General features: G+C 37.1%; 1 protein-coding gene across 2 annotated transcripts in view; it reads right to left on the minus strand.

The window, feature by feature from the left end:
- STAU2 (staufen double-stranded RNA binding protein 2) overlaps positions 1-22,596 on the minus strand; it is a 168,254-nt gene that overhangs the window by 81,741 nt on the left and 63,917 nt on the right. For both annotated transcript variants that reach the window (XM_035563164.2, XM_035563166.2), the window contains exons 9-11: positions 19,867-20,004; positions 16,571-16,702; positions 12,924-12,984 (exon numbers count right to left, since the gene is read on the minus strand). In XM_035563164.2, the coding sequence (XP_035419057.1) occupies positions 12,924-12,984; positions 16,571-16,702; positions 19,867-20,004 (331 nt within the window). The remainder of the gene's footprint in view (positions 1-12,923; positions 12,985-16,570; positions 16,703-19,866; positions 20,005-22,596) is intronic.

The raw sequence follows: 22,596 nt of genomic DNA on the forward strand, positions 1-22,596 counted from the left end.
ATTCACAACAGTGCTATTGGGAACAATGGAGGATGAGGTACCTGAAGTGTCTTTCCATCTACAGACAATGCAGAATATAACCTTGTAGATAACAGCAACTGTGTAAACACATAGCATTATTCTATAGAACATAATCACCATGTAACAGAGTGATAATATACCCTTTTTCTGAGGCTACAATCTCCTAGGGCTATCACTGCTCACACTTTTAAATAGTCTTATACAAAAGACAAGATGAATGAAAATTAAAATAGATACTACGGATGTTGATAGTTGATGTTAGGTTACAAAAACAAACATCAACAAAGACACTGAGTGGCAGGTGTTTGGCACATCTTAAGACCTGGCCCACTGTAAATCTGATTTCTGACAAATATTTGAGAATCAGAAATCAAAATTGAACAGAACATGAAACAACACACTTGATTAAAATAAATATTACTTCCCAAAAAATCAATTTTAGAAAAAGATCATGCAACATTAACTTAAAAAAAGTTTCAAGAAGTTTAAAATGATTTCCAGTACTGCAGATGTCTGTTCCATTGATGTAATATTACTTAAAACAAACATTTTACATGCTTTCTCAGCCATTTCACTGTTTTTACATGATCCACCCAAATATCTAACTGCTGTCTGGAACAATGGTTTGGAATACTTCCAGATTACTAAGCTTTCTAAATGTTAAAATAACTAATATGCAGCATATGATGAATAAAAAGATAGTGAGCACAGTATAGCAAATGCTCCTAAAGTACTGACTTTACTGTAATGGTGATGTTAAATTAATAATAGTACTTCTACACTTATGTAACACCTTTCAGCTAAAGACTTCAAAGTGCTTTATAAGCAATAAGTAATTTAAATCATACATTGGCTCTGAGAGCAGATATTATATTACCATCATTGATTATATCTGGAAACAAAGTAATGTAATATTGCAGACATTACATTAATATAGTTGCAAGCTATTAAGATTTTATGTTCAGGGCCTATGTTTCATGGAGCTTCTTAGAAACTTGCTTTAAAAAGCCAGTAAAACTTGCTCTCTTTTAAAACTTCTACCAGGCATATATTTACTGTAATTCATTATCTACTTGTAATATATTATTGAGGATTTTCTTTTTAATATCTTGGCTTTGTTGTCTGCTTACTTCAACTCTTGAATTCTGTAAGGATGTACATGTAACAGCTTAGTTACTGTGGTAATGATGTTATCACAAGACAAGAAGTATGACATCAACAGAGAAATAAGTGTTAGACCAAAAGAACTCTTCAGAAATTCTGATAACTAGTCTTCAAACAAGCACTTAACTAAAAATAATTAAAAAAAAAAAACAGGACGAAGAAATACTATGCTCTAACACTTTCTTGCATTGCAGGAGAGGAACATAGAGGAACTATACTACTACTATTCAGACCAACAACATTGCACCTTCTGCTGGACATAACTTAGAGGTACATTCATGAAACATGTTAAAATAATTTTCATTTATATTATTTAAACCTGTGGGCAAATGTGTTACAAAAATATGCAGGCTAGCTATGCAATGTAATTGCTAACATTTGAAAAACATGTCTTACTCATCCTTAGCAGTAATTATTAGCAGTCTTACAATCTCCTATAGTCTCTGAAAAGCCCAAACCAAAGACCTGTCTCACCAAAGGATAAGTTTCTTCTTCTTCCATCATGTACACATGCCACAACTGCAAAACTGTTTAGACTTCAAGGCAAACATATGGTGCAAAATGGCTTATCCATTATGAGCCTTCCCTTTAGAATGTATATCTGTGCTCTGATTCCACTTCTTTTTCCAGTAGACACACAGACACAGATTTCTAGGTTGGAAGAGACCTCAAGATCATCGAGTCCAACCTCCGACCTAACACTAAGTACTCCACTAAACCATATCGCTAAGCTCTACATCTAAACGTCTTTTAAAGACCTCCAGGGATGGTGACTCCACCACCTCCCTGGGCAGCCCGTTCCAATGCTTAATAACCCTTTCGGTAAAGAAGTACTTCCTAACATCCAACCTAAAACTCCCGTCGCAACTTTCGCCCATTCCCCCTCGTCCTGTCACCAGGCACGTGGGAGAACAGACCAACCCCCACCTCACTACAGCCTCCTTTAAGGTAACTGTAGAGAGCGATAAGGTCGCCCCTGAGCCTCCTCTTCTCCAGGCTGAACAAGCCCAGCTCCCTCAGCCGCTCCTCATAAGACTTGTTCTCCAGACCCCTCACCAGCTTCGTCGCCCTTCTCTGGACTCGCTCGAGCACGTCCATGTCCTTCCTGTAGCGAGGGGCCCAAAACTGAACACAGTACTCAAGGTGCGGCCTCACCAGAGCCGAGTACAGGGGCACAATCACTTCCCTAGACCTGCTGGCCACACTGCTTCTCATACAGGCCAGGATGCTGTTGGCCTTCTTGGCCACCTGAGCACACTGCTGGCTCATATTCAGCCGACTATCAACCAATACTCCCAGGTCCTTCTCGGCCAGGCAGCTTTCCAGCCACTCATCTCCCAGCCTGTAGCTCTGCTTGGGGTTGTTGCGCCCCAGGTGCAGGACCCGGCACTTGGCCTTGTTGAACTTCATACAGTTGACCTCAGCCCATCGCTCCAGCCTATCCAGATCCAGTAGAAGCAGCAGAGGCAGCCTTCAAAGGATCTGCTGGAGTCATGCTATTTTTACCCCTAATCCTTCCTCCATAGGGTCTCCCTGCCAGCGGGGACAGGAAGACCTGTCTACAAAAGGATCCCCTACCATTTGGACCTTCAATCCTGCCAGAGTTCATGGAAAACAAAGCTAACTCACCAGAGGACTTGGTGCATGGGGAATGGAGTGGGAAGGAAGAACTGCTGACAATATCACTGCAAGAGCCTGAATGTAGTAAGGCTCTGCAAAAATGGAATTTGCTGGATACAGGGACAGTGTTGAGTTACCCCATAGGAGTGGACAAGTTAAAAAAAGTTCTCTGATGACAGCGTTGCCTGCAGACTCATAAGCAGAAGTGTCTACACCACCACACTAATTTTCAATTTTCTATTTCTGTCAGGAAGACTAGAAAACATGAAAAGCTAAGATTTTGATTTTGCCATTCAACTCCAAAAGATGACCTAAAAAAGCAGGTTTCTTTTATTTAATCTTTACTCTTTTCTACTTGATCAGCACTGTAGGAGTACTCTTCATCTGCCTTTGCTCAAAGACTTATTTCAAGGTCACTCAGTGGCTTTTCATGTTTCAAGGACACCTAGTGTACTTGGTCAAAAACACAGCTTTATTCTTTCTTGGAGAACCACAGTTTTCTCCCTGGGCTCACATCTGTCCTACAGAAAAGCTATACTTGATGGTGTGTCAGAAGGCTGGTCAGCTGGTGTATGGTTTCCCGACACTCCTGTAAAGCACATGCTCTTCTTTGCACTATAACTAATAGTATGGGGCACAAGCATGAAGGAGTACTTTCATGTCTTGTGTAGTGATGCCAAGTGAGTGACGATACAAATCAGTATACAGTGTGCTCATAAATTAAGTTTAAAACCCTTATATTTGAAATAACCTAACACTGTGTGAAAAAAAAAGATAGTTCACGGATATCGTCAGTATTTTTTGGAACTGAATAAAAAACTCAATTGATAACCACCAAACAGCTTTCCTTTAGATTATGCTACCTTTATTCACATTGAGTAGCCTTCTCGTATTGTGCTGCTGAAAATAAATGGCAAAATTTTATAGTAAAGTATTAAGCAAGAAAAGTTAGACCCAAATCCAACCCTGACTTCACTATTATGTAAGTTAGAGTGGACAAAATCTGAAGAGGCATGGAGGACTTCTACATGCAACAATTCCTCCATAGAACTGGCAGGTTCTCAACTTGTCTTAGAATATGGTCCATTACAAATACACTGAGAGCAAAAAAGATAATTTTCAAAAACAACTAGTTCAATAACAAGACTGAAAAATATAAATATCATCATAAAAAGTAATTACCTTCTATACTCCACTCATTATAAAAGCCTATTTATATACTAGAATATTTTCAAATTTTATTACCTCAGCAAGAACTCAGAAAACATCAGTCAAACAATTGAGTAGGCAAACAGTATGGCCATTATGTTCTCAGTAATAGTCTACACACAATCTTGGCCGGAAAAACCAAGATGCAATCATTATCTACTTACCACAGCTATCTGTGGTATTTCTAAGTCACCAGCTACTGCAATATTCAGACATGAAAAAACGTTTTGTCATTACACAATGCCCTTCAATCAAACAATCTCGTCTACGTGACCTTAAACAAACCGACGTTATGTAAAGTCACTCATTAAAATACTACATTATTTAACCTTAAAATAACCATGACACTGAAGTAAATACTATTTAGTTCTTCAAGAAGTCAGGTCTTGATATCCTTAATTTTGCTGGAGAGTTTTCTGTATAGCCAAAAATGAAATTGCAGTATCACATGAGACTTAAATCAAATATGTTTTATGTAAAAGCTGGTGTTTAACTCATGTGAGGAAAGTCCTTTGAAATCTTCCACAGCTTTACTTCTACTTGGGAACATAAAAGTGTGGTAAACATAAGACTTATGGCTTGTAATGGGGAATTTCTACAGGATATTCTATTACCTATTCTAATAGACACAGGCAAAACATCTATGACATTATTTTTACATAAAAATTTCTGCATCATAAGGTTCCAACAATGTATCAGTGTATCAGACAAGCTTCAATTAAGATGAATCAGATTCTGAAAAGAACCGATATAAATGCAGAACAAAGGACGGTATTCTTTCAGTAAAGAGGATCGGCAATTTTGGAGCAGAAGCAAATCAAACTAGTGAACTGACAGATCAAGGTGCTTGTAAAACCAGCAAGAAAGTGATCTTTGAGGGCATAAAGCAATTAGGAGAGTGCCTAAGTGCAACCAGAGAGTGACCTGTGCAGGCAAGACTGTTCATTAACAGATTAAGAAGGGAATGGGAATTGTGATGATGAAAATAAAGGCATGACCTGCATGTAGACTAGATGAAAGAATGAGAAAGTCTAAGAGACAAGGATAGAGAGGTTGCTGAAGCTAAGAAGGTCAAGGTTGACATCAACAAGCACAGCATAGGTATGAGTGAAGATGAAATCAGAGGAGGAAAAAGAGGTGGGGGAGTGGAAGTCATAGGGGTAAGATGTTTGATGTAAGGCAAGAGGATGACGGAGAGAATGGAGAATTATTCCTTGCTTCTGACAGCAGTAAAGCCTCGGTTCAATTGATTCAGTTCTTCAAGGACATCCTAGACTGATGGACATGTAGCTGGCGGATTCCAGATGAGAAAAGGGATGGAGGTGGGAAATGGAGAAAAGACTTCAGAAAAGTCCAAGTGTTTAGAGAAACATAACATTGAGGTTAATTGTGGGATACCGCTCAGTTTGCTTGGCTGAACAGAGAAGCCTACGTGATCGTTTTCAGAATTAGACTCAATTTAAATTAACAGTTAACATCAAAAAAAAAGCTCTGCGCTGCTATTACACATGAAGATTTTTTCAAAGGAATAGACAACCAACCTTGAACAAATGTAATTCATACAGGAAATTCAGGGAACTAGGAAAAGCAAAAGCTGAATTTCTCTGAAGTGATCTCTACCTACAGAGCCAGCTATCTACTGTCATGGTGGCTGTTCCCTCATACATTTATACATTAAGAGCTTAATGGTTAAGCAGTCTCCTAGAAAGCTAAGATGTGATTTTTTTCTCAGCCTGAGGGCATTCAAGCCACAACCCTCACAGCCCAAGCGTACTTATGCACTTCTTACTTATGCACAATTCATACTATTCAAGAACCAGGCAACAGATTGCTTGCAACACTTTATTATTTTTTTTTCTTAACCTGCATCTAAAATATGCAAAACATATTATGTGTAGACCATCCGGGAAACACCAGAACACATAACCATACCTTCACTTACAAACGTCTTAATCAATAGGCAGACTGCAATGTCATGATTCCTTTAGCTCATGCTTTCTCTAGGGAATTTTTGCACTATGAAAACATTTGATTCTCGATTCTCTGTCTGCAAATCATAATAATATTAGACACACATCTCCACAAGAAGACTGCTGTTATCCAGATTATTCTGTACCTTGTGAGTAGTCTCTTTCTAGCGAAGAAGGAAACTGAATCCAAGTCTCCCAACTTTCTGGGTGCATGTTTAAAACTCTAGGTATGCTAGAAATACACATCATAATCTATACTCAGCAAAGATGGCATCACATCTGAAGATAGAAAAATTTTAATTCCTTTTATTGCCTAACAAAACATCTCAAAAGGAGGGATATGAAAAAAATGGAGAAGGATCAATTGCAGTTATGGTCTTGCACACCTGAGTTGTGCCCAAATCCCATACTACATTCAAACATGCTAATTTGGATCTTTCCAGAAACAGCAGTACTTAGCAGTGAGTAAAAATGCACACAATGCACTGCAAGTCACCTTTGAAATACCCTAGAAGGAAATAAATATTTCAACAAAATATAACACAGACAAATCCCAATAAAAAACATCTGAAGTACAATACAAAACCTTTACTCTCAAACTTTTGGCTTCAGTTACTGTTTATGGAAATACAGAGGTATTAAATTAGCTACTGGAAGGCTTCACCAAAATCCCTAGTTGAAAAATAAACTTACAGAGGACTATTAAAAAAAGCCTTTATAAAATCACTGAGTGTCAGAAATATGTAGTTCACATAAATTTTATTACCTCCAAAGTAAAGATGTATTCCTATGTTGAAGTTGATACATTGATTATTTATTTTGCACTTATTCCTCCTCCCCCAAAAAGTGTCAATATGTTTCTAACTACAAATTTAAATACAACCATACAATTAGGGCTTACAGAAAGACCACATAAGGACAAATGCTGAAATTCCTCATTACAAATTTAAGAAACTCTTCTGAATATCTACTTGCTTTTTTTCTCATAGCCTGTTTTCTACTGAGAACAATTACATGAGATCAAGTATCTTTGTTCCTTAGGAGATCATCTGTTCCTGCTGCTCATTTACCATCTGAAATCATAGTCATCTGTTGGTGACAATCTAATCATCTTCACAGTAACTAATTGTGATGTCACAAACAAATGATTATGATTTCAGGTGGTGAACAAACAGCAGGAGCAGATGTACTCTGAAGAACAAAGATTGTAAAGTCATGCAGGAATCCCTAGTAATAAAATGTTAGGCAAGAAAAACAAAGAGCCTGTCCTTTTCAGAGAGGTAACGACTTTTATGAATATATATTTTTTTATCATTAGTTTTTAAATATTTACTTTGTGACCCTCAAAAATGCTGGAAATAAAGGAAAACCAGTCTATGAAAAATTTAGGGTGGGGCAACAGAGACTATGAGGGTCATTTTTTCCTTTTAGAAATATAAAATATAAAAACACTCAAGACACTTATTTCTTTTAACTTTATATTTTGTTCTTCATTTTTAAACACTTTATATCTCATCTACAGCTTCTCCCAGAACACATACTGTATGATATTCATGATTACCCCTATCCAGAGAAATAAAACCAAAAGCTGAATGTTCCCAAGAGAATAGAATTTGCATTAGGACTGTTTGTTTCACATCTAGTTTTTGCTGATACTTGTTTAAGACAAATCCTGAGAAATAAATGAACATCCTGTTGACAGTAGATATCTCCTATATGGGCTGCAAACGTCTGTGTTGTGCCCAAAGAAAGTTGTCTTTAATGTCACTTCCAGAAGCAACAGGGAAAAAACTCACTCATCACTCTTGTTATTCCACGTGTGAAAAATGTCTAAGATATCCCAACCCAAGAAACAAATAGCTTCATGTTTCTAGTCATCCTTAAGATTATGAAAGAGGAAAGGTAAAGAAGCAAATCAATGAGAAGGAGCTTTGCCAATGAGTGGGAGGAAAAGAAGTGAGGTTTGCTGCAATGGTCGCTGCAAAAGTACGTAACAGAGGGGAATAGGAAAAATTAGTTTTCAAGGACATTTAACAGGGAATACTAAAAATGCTTCCAGTGAGTATGTAGGAGGATACAGACTGAAGGGTATTTCTAAGCAAAAACTACATGATAAGGGCACAATGGAATCTGTTCTGCAGATTACGAAAATATATAATTTATGGTTTTTGTTTCTGTCATACTGAAACATACAACTTCACTTTACTATTCCAGTTTTATTTCACACAGTTTCAGATGAAAATATAGTGCATTATGTACACAAAGAAAGAATACCTGCCTGCCAAGGGGAACCGATGAATAATATGTTTTCCTAACAGGACGCAATAGTTTTCCTGGAATAAAATTACTGGAAATCTGAATGAGAGATGCCAAATGGTAGATATAACAATCTTAGAGCCTACCTTAGGTTTTCAAGACCACTGAAAGCTATGTTTTAGCATTACAACAAATGTAAATTGTATATTTCTCTCATAAGCAGGGACATAGAATTGAGGACACTTCCATTTGTCCTGCGTAAAATACCCTACAATAATGTCGATTATTGTACCTACTCTGTACAATGTACAGAGTACTCTGTACTCTGTACCTACTCTACAATACTCTACTCTGCAAGAGTAGATACATACAGTAGATATACCTACGAACAGTTGTTGTTCTTAAATATAAACTCGCATATTCACACTTGAAAGAATGCAACATTTTTGATCTTAAACAGGGGAGCTTCTTTGGAGCCACCTCAAAAAAAAGACGTGCTTCACAGGTGCAGAAGAGGTCATGCATGCAGGTGATCACTTCTTAAATGCAAAAGAACATACTTCACACTTCCTCAGTTCTCCTTGACTATAAAGCTCTGAAGTTGGACTCCAAGGCTGAGGGGAAGATCAATGGGCATACACAGGGAAATCTCTCACTAATTCTCGTTCTTCTTCAGGGTTTCTAATGCATTTTCTTTGTGGGAAACTAGCAAATAATATTCTACCAGAAGAAGAGTACGCAAAGTGCTCACATGTAAATATATACTTGAAGACAGCTTCCCTACCAAATACTAGCAGGAAATTCCACCATGTGACTACGCCTATGGAAAACAGGTGACAAAGTGAATACTTTCTCCAAATGTTGCAATCCTTTGTCCTCAGTCATGTCCTGAAAAAAATGCCTCTTCATAGAGCCACTGAATAGGAAGCTATCAACTGACCTTACTGGTTCCCTAAGTGACATACAAAAGTGTTCAATGCATTTTCTACCCAGAAGCATGTGGTTCCTTCCTGTACGCTGCACATAAATGCTGTATATTCAGAATGGTGTGATACTCATATTTTGAAAGATCTACAGAAGATCTACAGAAGATACTACAGTGGTTTTCTATATATAAGAATACTTTAATAGAGTGTCAACTGATGCAGCAGATTCATAAATCTATCAGCAAGGCCATTTTAATTTACAAATATTAAGATTGTTTTTAATTAGAAACTAAAAAAGAAGGCCTATTAGCATTTTCTTCAGCCAGGGGTGATACCACACTAACACTTAGAGAGAAGAAAAATGCATTTCTATGTCTTCCACAAATCCTAGAGGAGACTATAAGGTGAAGAAAGATCAGTCTGTCCTCTATGTAACCGCAACAGATTCATTCTCCTCATATGCTATTGTTACAGCTAAGTTGTAGGCTTTAAAGAAAATACTCTAGAATCAGAAAGGCTCTTGAGTTTAAAAAAAATCAGTAAAAAAAAAAAATATGCCTGTTTATAGCATTCAGGGTTCAAATATTTCCTATTTTGCAAAAGGATAGCCCAGGCCCTCTGAAAGTAAAAATGATACACTGATTATCATTCATGAATTCTCTTGACTCAAAAAAAAATTAAGGACTCAAGGGGTTAAGCACAATACTCTCTGAACAGCACTGTCAGAAATAAACGCTCTATGGCTACTGACATGTTAGCTTTGTATCATTTGATTTCCAATTTACTTGGATATCACTAGAATGGAAATGAGAGCTTCTAGAAATGTCTTCCATGAAGCAAAACAGACTGTAAACTTGTTCCTGTACTATGGAACATGGTGGCTGCAAAAAGGTCTGTGAACAGGTCCTTCTGTGAAAGAAGAGTCCCTTGGTTACCACAGGTTTAAAATACAATTAATTGATACAGTCTTCTGTTGAATGAGTTTGCTTTTGTTCTCCTGGATTTGGATTTACACGTGACCACCAAGGTATTTTTGCGAGGTTAAACTTGGGAAAGACATCGTTTTTTCTTCTTAGTATAGTAGATGGTCACACTGTCATCAGTACGTATCTTTGCTACAAGACACTGGAAGGATAGCAGAGAAAAGCTTGAGATCGTATTCTGCTGTCCCAAACTGCAATACATTAACATTTGAAGACGTTAACATTTGCAGATGTTTCACAGACCATGTCCTTAGGGATTCTGACAATGCAAACAGCAATAATCTAGCAGTACTGATGGGGACTGAAGATAGGGCTGGAAGGAAGCAATTAATAATAAGTCTTAGATCCTGAAAAATCCTTCCTTTAAGTGAAACACAATGGCATATGCTGAATCCAAGATAATTTCAAATACTGGCAACCTTTTGTGTAAATTGAAGCACAAATTACTTCCCAACTACTCCATAGGTCCAGCCACTGAGAAGACTTCATATATACTGCAACACTACTAAATCCCCTTAAAAACTGGATTTCAGACCAAGTCATTCAGATGCAAATTGGCAAAAAAGACAGCTAACACATGTCCATCTCTAATACAATCCATAGTTGAGGGAGATAATAATTTGGACTCTTAAGAAGTTCAAAGCTCAAAACAGTTCTAGAGAAGAATATAGAACTCATGGAAGAGTGAAGAAAGTGCTATTTATCTCTACCACACTACAGTAAGTCCACAGCCAGGAAAAAATCTAGCAGAGTCACATAGGCTTGTTGTATTAATAGAATCATAGAATGGCTTGGGTTGGAAGGGACCTTAAAGATCATCTAGTTTCAACCCCCCTGCCTGGGCAGGGATGCCAACCACTAGATCAGGCTGCCCAGGGTCTCGTCCAACCTCATCTTGAACACCTCCAGGGATGGGGCATCCACAGCTTCTCTGGGCAACCTGTTCCAGTGCCTCACCACTGTCTGAGTGTAGAATTTCCTCCTAACATCTCATCTAAACCTCCCCTCTTTTAGTTTAAAACCATTCCCCCTTGTCCTGTCATTGTCTGCCCGAGCAAAAAGTTGCTCTTCTTTTTTTTTTTATAAGCCCCCTTTAAGTATTAAAAGGCTGCAATAAGGTCACCCTGGAGCCTCCTCTTCCTCAGGCTGAACATCCCCAGCTCTTTCAGACTTTCTCCATAGGAGAGGTGCTCCAGCCCTCTGATCATCTTTGCGGCCCTCCTCTGGACCCATTATAACAGGTCCACATCTTTCTTGTGCTGGGGGCCCCAGACCTGGATGCAGCACTCCAGGTGGGGCCTCACAATGGCAGAGCAGAGGGGGACAATCCCCTCCCTCGACCCATTGGCCAATCCTCTCTTGATGCAGCCCAGGTGAGTTGGCCTTCTGGGCTGCAAGCGCACACTGCTGGTTCATGTTGAGCTTTTCATCCACCAGAACCCCCCAGTCCTTCTCTGCAGGGCTGCTTTCAATGAGTTCTTCTCGCAGTCTGTACTCATGTCTGGGATTGCTCCGACCCAGGTGCAGCACTTGTACTTAGACTTGTTGAACCTCATTAGGTTCACATGGGCCCACTTTTCTAGGCTCCTTTTGTGGCTTCTCTTCCTTCTGCTGTATTGACTGCACCACTCACCTTGCTGTCATCTAAAAACTTGCTGAGGGTGCACTCAATGGCTATGTCATTGATAAAGATATTAAACAGTACTGGTCTCAAGACAGACCCCTGAGGGACACCACTGCTCTCTAACTGGACATAGAGCCATTGACCACCATTCTCTGGGTCTGGCCTTCAAGCCAATCCCTTATCCACTGAATGGTCCACCCTTTAAATCCATCTCTCTCCAATTTGGAGATCAGGATGTTGTAAGGGATCGTGTCGAAGGCCTTACAGAAGTCTGGGTAGATGACGTTAGTCAGTCTTCCCTTGTCAACTGATGCAGTCACTCCATCATAGAAGGCCACTAGATTGGTCAGGCAATTCATTAACTACTGCAGTGAAACTGAAGTTGGTCTTCACCAACAAAGTCTCACAGACCTCTGGGTCTAAAGAAAGCGTTCAGGGAAGAGAAGTTACCAGGAGCGGACGGAGATCACAGTCAAGGATTCCTAGAGAAATTTTCAGCCTATAAATGGTCACCAGACCAAATGGGATGTGTCTCAGGGTGTAGAGTGAACCAACTTAAGTTCTTTTGAGACCACTCTCTGTCATCTTTGAAAAGTCATGGAGATCAGGGGAAGTCTCCAGTGACTGAAGAAAAGCATCATCAGCCACTTTAGAGAGTTATATAGGAGCAGAACTGGAGATGATTATCATAAACACACAGGACATGTTCCAACTGGATAAAAGTGAAAAACAAGAATAAAAATAAAATAAAATAAATCAGTGTGAGGATAATTAAGCATTGGAACAGGATGCCCAGAGAAGCTATGAAATCTCCATCTCTGGAGAACAGGAAAAAAACACAAGCAACCTTGTCTGAACTCAATACTGGCCCTGCAGTTTAGAAGACTTCTAAAAATCCCTTACAACCTGAAGGATTCAATGATTTAATAAAAGCAGTCTTGATTTTAATAAAATAGTAAATAATCAAAAAAGGGCAAATAAGAATCTTCTTGTTCCTGCACTTATTCTCATATATATTCATACGGAGGATACTCAAGAATTAATTCATCTAATTGCGAATTTATAGAAAACATTTCAATTGTCTTGAATCTAAATCCTACAGAGACAAAAATCAGTAGGAATAAATAGAAATTTAGAAAGCGATACTTACTGTTACTTGTTGGCTCAGGAAACCCAACATTCTGGCCGTTCCAACTCTTGTTTTCTCCAAGCTGAAACAGGTAGAAAAAGACAAATAAGTGAAAGTCACTTAAACAGAACATTCACAATTATAAATTTGGTTGAAAGACTCCAAAAAAGGGTGACTTGGAATTGCCACATCTGCTCACACATATTTGCTAACACATCTTAATTTTGGTCTAAAATAGGTTATTTGAGGAATGTACCCTTCAAGAATAAACATTAACAACTATTGCCTAACACTAAAATATAAATGTTTCCCCAAAGATTAGGCTCAACACAGTATGTTACCAAATCAGACTTAAAATCAAACATTTTAAGTAGCTCTCAACTGCAAATATACACAGACAACAGAGAAATTACATTCTAAAACAAGAAGATCCTAATATCTGCCTATGAAAGAATGCATAAACACTACAAAGTACTTTGGGTGTAATTTTAAAATATTTACTTGCTTGGAATCCATTTAGTTACTGAAGTAGAAGTAAAATTGCCTCTTGCAATTATCCATTATTTTAATATCTAGATATTTTGAGGAAGTTATTTTTTTGTTATGTTTAACACTTACTATTACGCTGACACAGAAAAGGAAAGCAATTAACATGGAAGTTCAGAATAAGGCCATTCCTAAAGTCTACACAGTAAGTAAGGTATCCATGTTCTAGATTTATGTGTAAATGTAGAGAAACAAGTCCACGTTTCCTCATGAACTATGAACTATTGACAGTCATCTCGATTAATGTGATGCAAATGATCCTTTTCAGATTTCCTTGTGATTTAACACACAAACAGAAAACCTTGCAGCAATGCAGCCTATACACCATTAAAAAGTCGTCATCATTTGCTCTGGAAGATGAGGCTGATGGGGTTGATGGTTGAGTGGAGGAGATGTGAAGGAGAGAGCCAGCAGTCTGAAATCTGACAGCAGCCTGTCCCTAGGATAGGACCCATCTGGTTTGCCAGCCAGGACAGAGTACAGTGTTGCTGTTTTGCTGTCCTGTCTTTGTCCTTCTGTGTCTTCTGCCTCTGCAAACAGGTCCATTGTTCTGTTACATCTCAGAGGTTGAGTTAAGGCTGCATAAATTACTATTCTGTTATAAGGCAGACTACTAGATGATATGTTTTCCCTGGGGAAAAAGGAGGGAAGAGCACACTATGCAAACCAACTATTTCAAAGCTTGTTTCCCTGCTTTTCCTTCATCATGTACATACCAATATGCTTACAGCATAGGCAATGTGCAATAAAAAGGGAGATATCTAATAGAAAAGGGAGGATAGGTCTTAAGAGTTCTCTCTCAAACTGGTCATCGAGTTCCACACACTTTAATTTCACATAACTTTCTATATTCATATAATGAACCACATAACAAGTATATGCATGGAAAACATCAAAAAGACAGTTCTTCAAATGAATATACAACCTGAAATCTGTAAATATGTTTGTATTTACAAACTGTTGTCTGTTACAACAGCATGGTTTTAACATGAATCCAAAAGAAAACGATTGCAAAATCTGCCAAGTGCACTGTTATAATATGAGAAAAACATTTCCAACTCTCCTCTCATTCCTCTCTTTTTGTTGTTTATTGTAGTCATCATGATGGGGGATTTAACAAGAATTCAATTATCAGTAAATTATCTTTAGTTCTGCTGTGTCAAATGGATGCAATATCCCCTGGTTTTTCTTATAAGAGAATAAAAGGGGCAAGAAGAAATGAAAAAGTGAAAATATGAAAAATGAAAACACTACAACTTTCCATTCACATCCGTAGAACTAAAATTCTGGTAGCTGCGAAAAATCTCCCAGGGCACTTTGAAATTGCTCTCCTCAGTGCTCTACACATACACTACTGATTTCTTCCAGGCACAGGATTACCTCAGAAAAGAGCAGAGCCTTTATTTTTTTTTTTACATTACCTGGAATACCTGTGCTGCCATCGGCACCATGCATGACTCTTGCAACACTTTGAGGTCTTCACTGGAAGAATGAATACTGAGGCATTTTATGCATCAGGGGTTGAGGAAGAAAGAACATTGACTTTGTGGTGTTTTTTGTTGTTGTTGTTTTTTAAAGGGAGGAGGAAGGGGATGAAAGGACTCAGTGGGTAGGGGTTTAGGAGGAGAAGTTTCCTGTTTTTTTAAAACATCAAAAACAACAGAAGTGACAACTCTCCATTTAGATGCCAACATGATATGTCTGCCTAACCTGCACTGGGGCCCATTTGGGATGCAAAGAGACAAATAAGTATCTTCTAATGACAGAACTTTATGGTGCAATTTATATGGAAGGAATTTTACAATGGTCAAATTGGTAGAGATTTAACTGCTATTCTCCTTCTTCTCCAGCACCAGACATGTTTCAGCTGAGGAGACTATCTCAGCAGATTTGACTGAACTAGGTCCCAGCTAGTGCAGACTCTTCAAGCAAGGATGCTATCAATTTTCAATACTGAATTAAGGCACCCCTCAGATCAATCAGAATACATTTCATTCATACTGTGTACAGATATTCAACTGCATATCTGTCAAATGAAATAAAGCCTGACACTCCAAATTTAATCAATAAAATTTCCAATTTATTCTGAAAAAAAAAAAGTTTTCTTGCATCAGCTCTTTGTTTCATGGGTCCATTGCATTTTGATCTGGTAATAAAAGCCCCAAATCCAGATGGTACTTCAATCTCTCCTGCTCTGTGTGAAAAGCTGTCTGTTAAGTCTGAGAAATAAAATCTACACAAACTAACTTTTTTATCGGCTTTACATGTTCATTCTGTTATATAGAGAAGGTCAAGCCAGATGTTCTAAAAGTATTTTATGTTCTTAAACTCTACAAAGCTATAAAAGTGTGTTTTATTATCTTGAATACTCCCATTTCATAAAATTTGAGTAGTTCACCTTTTGTGTGTACAGTGTCACATTTGCTTATTTTGTTCAGAATAACATTAGGCCACGATGCTTTATCAATTCTAAGATATCTTCTTTTATCTTACTACTTCAAGTATGTAATTATACCTGCTCTGTTTTGTTGTGTTTTTTTTTTTTAAAGACAATGCACTTGTAAGCAATAGGTTAATGAATGCAGGAAAAAAAAGCAGCAGCAGGCCTTCTTAGCCACTCAACAGTGCTATATATACAGATTTATAATGTGGTCCCAATAAAAGCCCAGCAGAACATTCTGTTGACCTGAGTCAACAGTTGGCTGGTGCAGCCACCGCAAACATTTAAGCTGTGATCAAAATATACACATGCAGTGACTCTGTGTGTATGTATGACAGAAGGTGTCCAGAGTCCACAGCTTAGCCAAATACCTTGCTCTGATCTTTTCAGGACACAAAAACCAAAACCTTAACATCCCATTTTGCTTATAAAACCTTTCATCAATAAAGTCAAGATGGGCCAGAAGGCTGAGCTGCACATCACTAATACAGAAACATATACCTGCAACACATGTGAATTTAAAATATAATTCCTTCTCCAGAAAAACACTGACATGCATTTTCTTTTTCAGACATCAAATCTGAAAGCATCTCCTAGAACATTTTTACTGCATATTCAATGGAAAAACAAACAGCTATGACTATTTCATATGTGAAAATTAATAAAATCATTTGGTTATCACCTTTTCTGGCTGGTCTTGAAGAGGGGTAGAGGCTTTGTAACCCAGCTGTAGCAACATTGCTTCTGCTGCATTTCTTTTAGCTATTTTCTTGTTTGGGCCTGTTCCAGTGGTAATCTCGTTGCCTACTTTTACCTTAAAAAGAAAATATCTATCATGATCATAATAAATGCAAGACCCTTTAATATCACCATGCAATAATCTTGCTGATCTACCAACAACCATCAGCTCTTCTGATGCAGATGCAATCTGGAAAAAGTCAGAATAGTGCGAAAAGTGGACTACAATACTGCTTCCCAAAGATAAAATTGTTTAGATTTTTCAGAAAGTCCCCAACCTCATACCAAAGATCTACCTTTTTATACATCTGTGGTGTGCATACAGAATTCCCTCTCTTCCACCAGCTTCTGTGTCAACCCTGTTCTCCCTGCTGAACATCTCCCCTAATTTCGCTCCCCCTCTTTCTTAATGTGGAATGTGCTACAGGATCTGGACTTCCTCTTCCTTGTGCGAGTGCTGCCTTCAGCAGCTCCCCAGCATCATCAGGAGAGTATTGAGAACAATGGAGAGACAAGCAATGACCTGGAAATATAAAAGAGAGGCTTCTATAGAAAGATAAAAACCATATTTGCATTCCTCCCACTTCATCGCATTGCAAGAAACACAGGGGCAGGAGCTGTTTTCTTTTCCTGCTCTTACACCTGACAAGCTTTTATCAAAATGGTCTTTGGAAAGAAGAATCCTCATTGGACCTCTGGGCTGTGCTGCCCAAAGGATTTCCAACAAGATGCTTTTCATAAAACAAGGAGAAGTTGAAACTTCAAAATAAACACAAATTATAGGTAATGAATATCCAGAAAGAGGCAGTCCTTGAGTTATGAACACTATCACTGCTATTCATTTGTGCAATATTTATAGTTTTTTTATTGCTATATTTTAATTTGTCTATTAAGCCATTTTATTTGCCAAGTTATCTCTAAAAATAGCTTATGATCCCAAAACCATGTTAAAGAGGGAAGCCCAAGGTAAAATAAAAATAATAAAACACCCAAGGCAATCTGCATAAAAGAAAACTTAGAGGTCAATGAGCTGAAACGTTCTAGAAAAAGCTTTAAAAAATATGAAAAACAGGCACATGATTGTTAAATAAATAATATATTATTATTTAATCATTTATGTTATTCAATAATTAATCATTTTCCTTAAATTATCACGTATATATTTTCCCAAAACTTTTATTTTTTTCTTTATTCAAATACCTATTAATTCAAAATAGAAAGAAGGGGTTGTAAATAAATAATAATGATCATGAACATCCCTTCGAAATACATACATTATTAAGCAAAAAGATTCAACTACATAAAACAGAAATATTAATAACCTTGAAATAAACCCCTTAACTTCTATGCAGTTTTACAACCACAATTAGAAAATAGCCACTCTCCTACAAGTTTATATGCAATAAAATTGAGGGACTTTAATGGGACAAGACAAAATGATAATTTATAACATAGCTCACAATAAATCAATGTGCTGCTATTTCTCAGACCTGTAAAACTGGTTTAGCTATTATTATAACCTCTATCAAGGATTAAAGGTCTGACTACAAAGAGAAAGAGCTTTCTGAAATTAACTTTGGGAACAGAACACCAACTAATGTCATCAGAGGTTTTCTTCTGTTTATCTAGTGGTCAGGACAAGTAATTGGATCCATTTCATCACATCTAAACTTGCTCTTTGTGTGACAGATAAAAATGAACATATTATCTCTGGATATTTTACTTCCACATTCAATTAAATTAAATGAAAACATTGTTTAAGTAGTTTATACAAAGGCTTTTTATTCTGATAAGGTTTTTTGCATGTCGTAATGAATCCACTGAGACTTCCTGAAGGCAGGAGAAAGAGAGGGATGATCTGTGTGTGAAAATATTACAAAAGGGTAAAAATTGGGCTACAGTGAAAAGCAACTGATCTATGGAATTTCTTTGATTTTTTCTTTCACAAGCCTTCTCAGATAGAGGAATCCTCTGTATATTCACTGCTTTTAAGATTCATTTTGATTCAAACCAACTATTCTACCACTACTGAGAATCCTTCAGTGGAAAACCAAATTCTCAGCCCATCTTTCTAATACACACAGAACAGATACAGATCTCTAACTGGAGGGTCTGAGCATGTGAAAAGAGGTGGTCTATGACAAGATCACTCTTTTTCAAATACTTTCAGATAGCACAAAAACTTGGAAATCCAAGTTATATTCATAAATCTGAACCTGACCAAAAGGAACCCAATTATATATATATTATATATATATATATAATTTTTTTTTTCCAGAGAGAAAATATTGTCAAGAAAGACCACTGAGATCCAATGAAATGAAGACTGCTAGCCTGTCTAGATAGACATGAAGGAGGGATTTAAAGACTTAAGTTTTTTTTGTTTTGTTTTGTTTTCTGGAGAAAAAGGTGCTTGAACATCAAATTCTGATTGTGATCAGAACTTAAATTTTGGTGTGGTTTGTGGTCAACAAGTCAAAACATGTTCAGGTTTGCTGTTCTGGATTGTCCTGGCACAAAATTACCTCAGTGAAAACATAAGAAAAAAGAATCCTTTCCTGTTCCTTATTTTCTTAACCTGCTATTGTGCTATCTAACACAATGGCTACATCAAATCTTTGCAAATGTTCTTAATTAAAAAAAAATAAAGAAAAAATAATGATCTACAGTTTGTGTATCGCATCCAAATTCTTTAACTGAAGAGGCTAAAATGTGTGATGGAAGGCTGTTTTTGTTGCATTTCAGATAGGAACAAAGGTAACAAACAGATGAAAATCTGAAAGGAGTTCTTACAAGATTTACAGAGCTACTTTTAAATCCAAAATGCTTGGTAACATGTAGCATGTTCTCCATATTTCAGAATATTTGTTTGTAGTGCAATACTCCAATCAACAACTGCAAAATTTTCTAAAAGACAAATGAAAGTAAATAAATCATTTACAAAGTGTAACATTAGGGATAAAACCAGAAACAATTAGGTGAAATAAAAATAATAGTATAAAAAATGTAAAACCACTGCAAGGAAAACTTCTAGAGGGCAAATTACCTAATTGCTATTTGTTTCACCAAAAGAAAGAAGGCAGTTCAAACTGCTACTGTATTTCACACTCCTGTTGTATAAATAACCATAAATCAAAGAGATAAACACAGAGGGATAAGCTTTATATTATGCCACCATTTTTCTTGTGCTTGAACATGACGTAGCAAAGGCACTATCTCTAACACAACAGTAGATGATACCTGCATAACAAACTCTCGACGGCGAGGCATTCCTCTCTCTGAAAGAAGAACGTATTCTGGCTCCTTCTCCTTTTTGGCCTGTTGGATCTGAGCCAGACGACTGATGGGATTCATTCCTTGACCATATTCTGGTCCAGTCTAAAACAGGTTTAAGAGAAAGAACAATAATTTCATTGTGTATTAGTACTGTAGATCGGTACAACTGTTGTGCTACCTCTTCTCTAATAGAAAATAGAGAAATAATAATAGAATATAATAATAGAGAATAGAGAAAATAATAATTTTCTCTAATAGAAATAGAGAAAAAAACAATATATTTTGTACCATCTTTTGATCATGAGACAGACAGGAGAATTCCTCAATCTCAAAACTGTGGCATGTAATATGCACCTACCACCTGCCACTGCTGCAGGTAGTGGGCATAGCTGTCATTGGTAAGCTACTGATGCCTTCATCTATCTATTTACTACAGAGATGGATAAAAATAAACAGATTCATCAATTATATTTCATTGCCCTATTAATATGACTCTTCCCTCTGTCCCTTAAAAATAGGTTGCTACAATACTGGAACATGCAGTAGCAGTGAGAAGAGGTGGATTTATATGGGGACTAAAAAGATTTGCCATATAACGAGCTGCATTTCTCTCAGCCTTCCATCTCAGCATTCCTACCTTCCATCCTACAGTGCAACTAAAGGTGAAGAAAGCTTACTCTTTGCATGCTATAGTAATTCAGCCTCAAATGCTTTTAGGCAGTGAAGCTAGAGAAGGCAAAGAGAGGAATATCTCCAGTGACTAGACATGTTGCACACTGTGAGCCACCCACAGAGTATTTCAAATGCTTTACAGACAATGACCCTCAAAGTAACGTATCAAAATGCATTGCTAATGGGAGAACTGATGTGATGGTGGAAAACAAAAGAACTGAGAAATTGGTCTGTCCAAGATTACAAAGACAGGTGAAAAACTACAGTCCTCGCAAACTATTTGTATTAGTTCTGAAATCCTTTTAGTACATTATTATTCTTAATGCTCTGTCAAAACAAACAGCTACGAAAATATTATTGGTAGAAGGAGAAGAGAAGAAATTAAGATTCGAACACATTTATCTGTGGTTATATTTAATAGATTTATATGCCAGAACACAAGAGAAGTACTTACAAATATAAATGGCATTTGAATGCAAAATTGTCTTTATGTTATTGCAATATTTCCTCTTTGTGAAGGTATTTGCAGTGTAAGAGAAGATGCAAACTCATGCTTATTTGAGGTTCTCAAATAAAAGCAAACAAGTGGTCAAGAACCTAAAGAGATGATCAGCAATTGAAGGCAAACACCGGAGAGGGATATTATATTAAGAAAGCTGTGCAGCGAATCCTTCCTAGTGTAACTGCTGAAGTCATTAGAGAAGATGTAGGTGAAAGAATGAAGACAATGTCATGCACAAGGGCAGCTGTGTGGGCAAGGAGCCAGGCAGAGACAAAGGGAGAGCAGGCTAAATAAAGTGTAGGCCATAAGATATAGCCTCATAAATATATATATGTAAGTAAAAAGAAGTTATTGTCACTTTTTTTGATACTCAAAGCACGTACAGGTTAAATTAAAAGAAACAGACACAATAAAAGCATTTCAGGAGTCCAGATATTCAAAAAATAAAAACTTCCTACATATTTGGGTTATTTTGACTATTAATGTCTGTTTCTAAGACGACCAACTTTGGATAATTCAGTTTAAGACTGTAATGGTAAATGGTGTATAGTAAAATAAGAAGTTTTTATATTATTACACCCTTAGCATCTTTCATTTAAAATGAGACAGGAAGAGAAAATCACCCTTTTCAGATCTTGCAGCTTTCAGATCCTTAAAGCTGCATTAATGTTGATGGTTTTGCATGAAATAACATTTTATGCTGAATTTTTCCTAGAAGTTTTTGAGAATTATATCCTCTGAATATCAGTAGGAGCTGGGTATCTGATTACCCTAGCTTTCCGTGAGAAATCATTTGTTCTGTTTTGAAGGCAAATGAAAAGTGGAAGATGGAGTACTTTGTATATTTTCCAAGTCCAGTTTTGCAATCTCCGAAGTATTTGCTTATTCTAGGTGGCTGTTCCTACACAATTCTGCACTCAGCGTACTCAGTACACAGATTCCTAGCAGTCACACATTTGTTATATTTATTTATTTTCACAATCCATCTATGCAATACTCAATGAGGACTGAGTTCAAGCCATATTTCATACTTCGCACCATGTTGGTGCAATGCTGCCTAGCCTAACATAATGCAAGCCGTGGACATAGCTGTGCATTTCATCAAAAGCTGTGCATCATTCACATTGTTTTCAAATTCAGAAAAATTGAAGAGCCTTCTTTCCTCTCAGAAAAAGAGATGAAATTTAGATCCTAAAGCTATATTCCAATGTACAGGTTTTGGACATGAAAGTTTCCTGTTATTTCCTGCAGCTCTAGTTTTGAGGTTGCATATTATGAAGCAAAAGTAACTCTGTAACACTAGACAAAAAGTGCACAACTGTCCACCATCATCTACACCAATCTGTCACGAGTTTGAATGGTTAAGTATACCTTATATGATATTATTTTGTATAGTTTTAAATGATTATCCAACATGCCAGAAAATAGAAAGCCACGTACAAAAAGTTTAATTGCTGCCTCACAGAGTAACACTTCCTAAAATAAAATGCAATGGAGAAGATTTTGACCATTTGCAAAAC

This window comes from Cygnus atratus, chromosome 2 (assembly GCF_013377495.2).
Source record: "Cygnus atratus isolate AKBS03 ecotype Queensland, Australia chromosome 2, CAtr_DNAZoo_HiC_assembly, whole genome shotgun sequence".
NCBI classification, from domain to species: domain Eukaryota; kingdom Metazoa; phylum Chordata; class Aves; order Anseriformes; family Anatidae; genus Cygnus; species Cygnus atratus.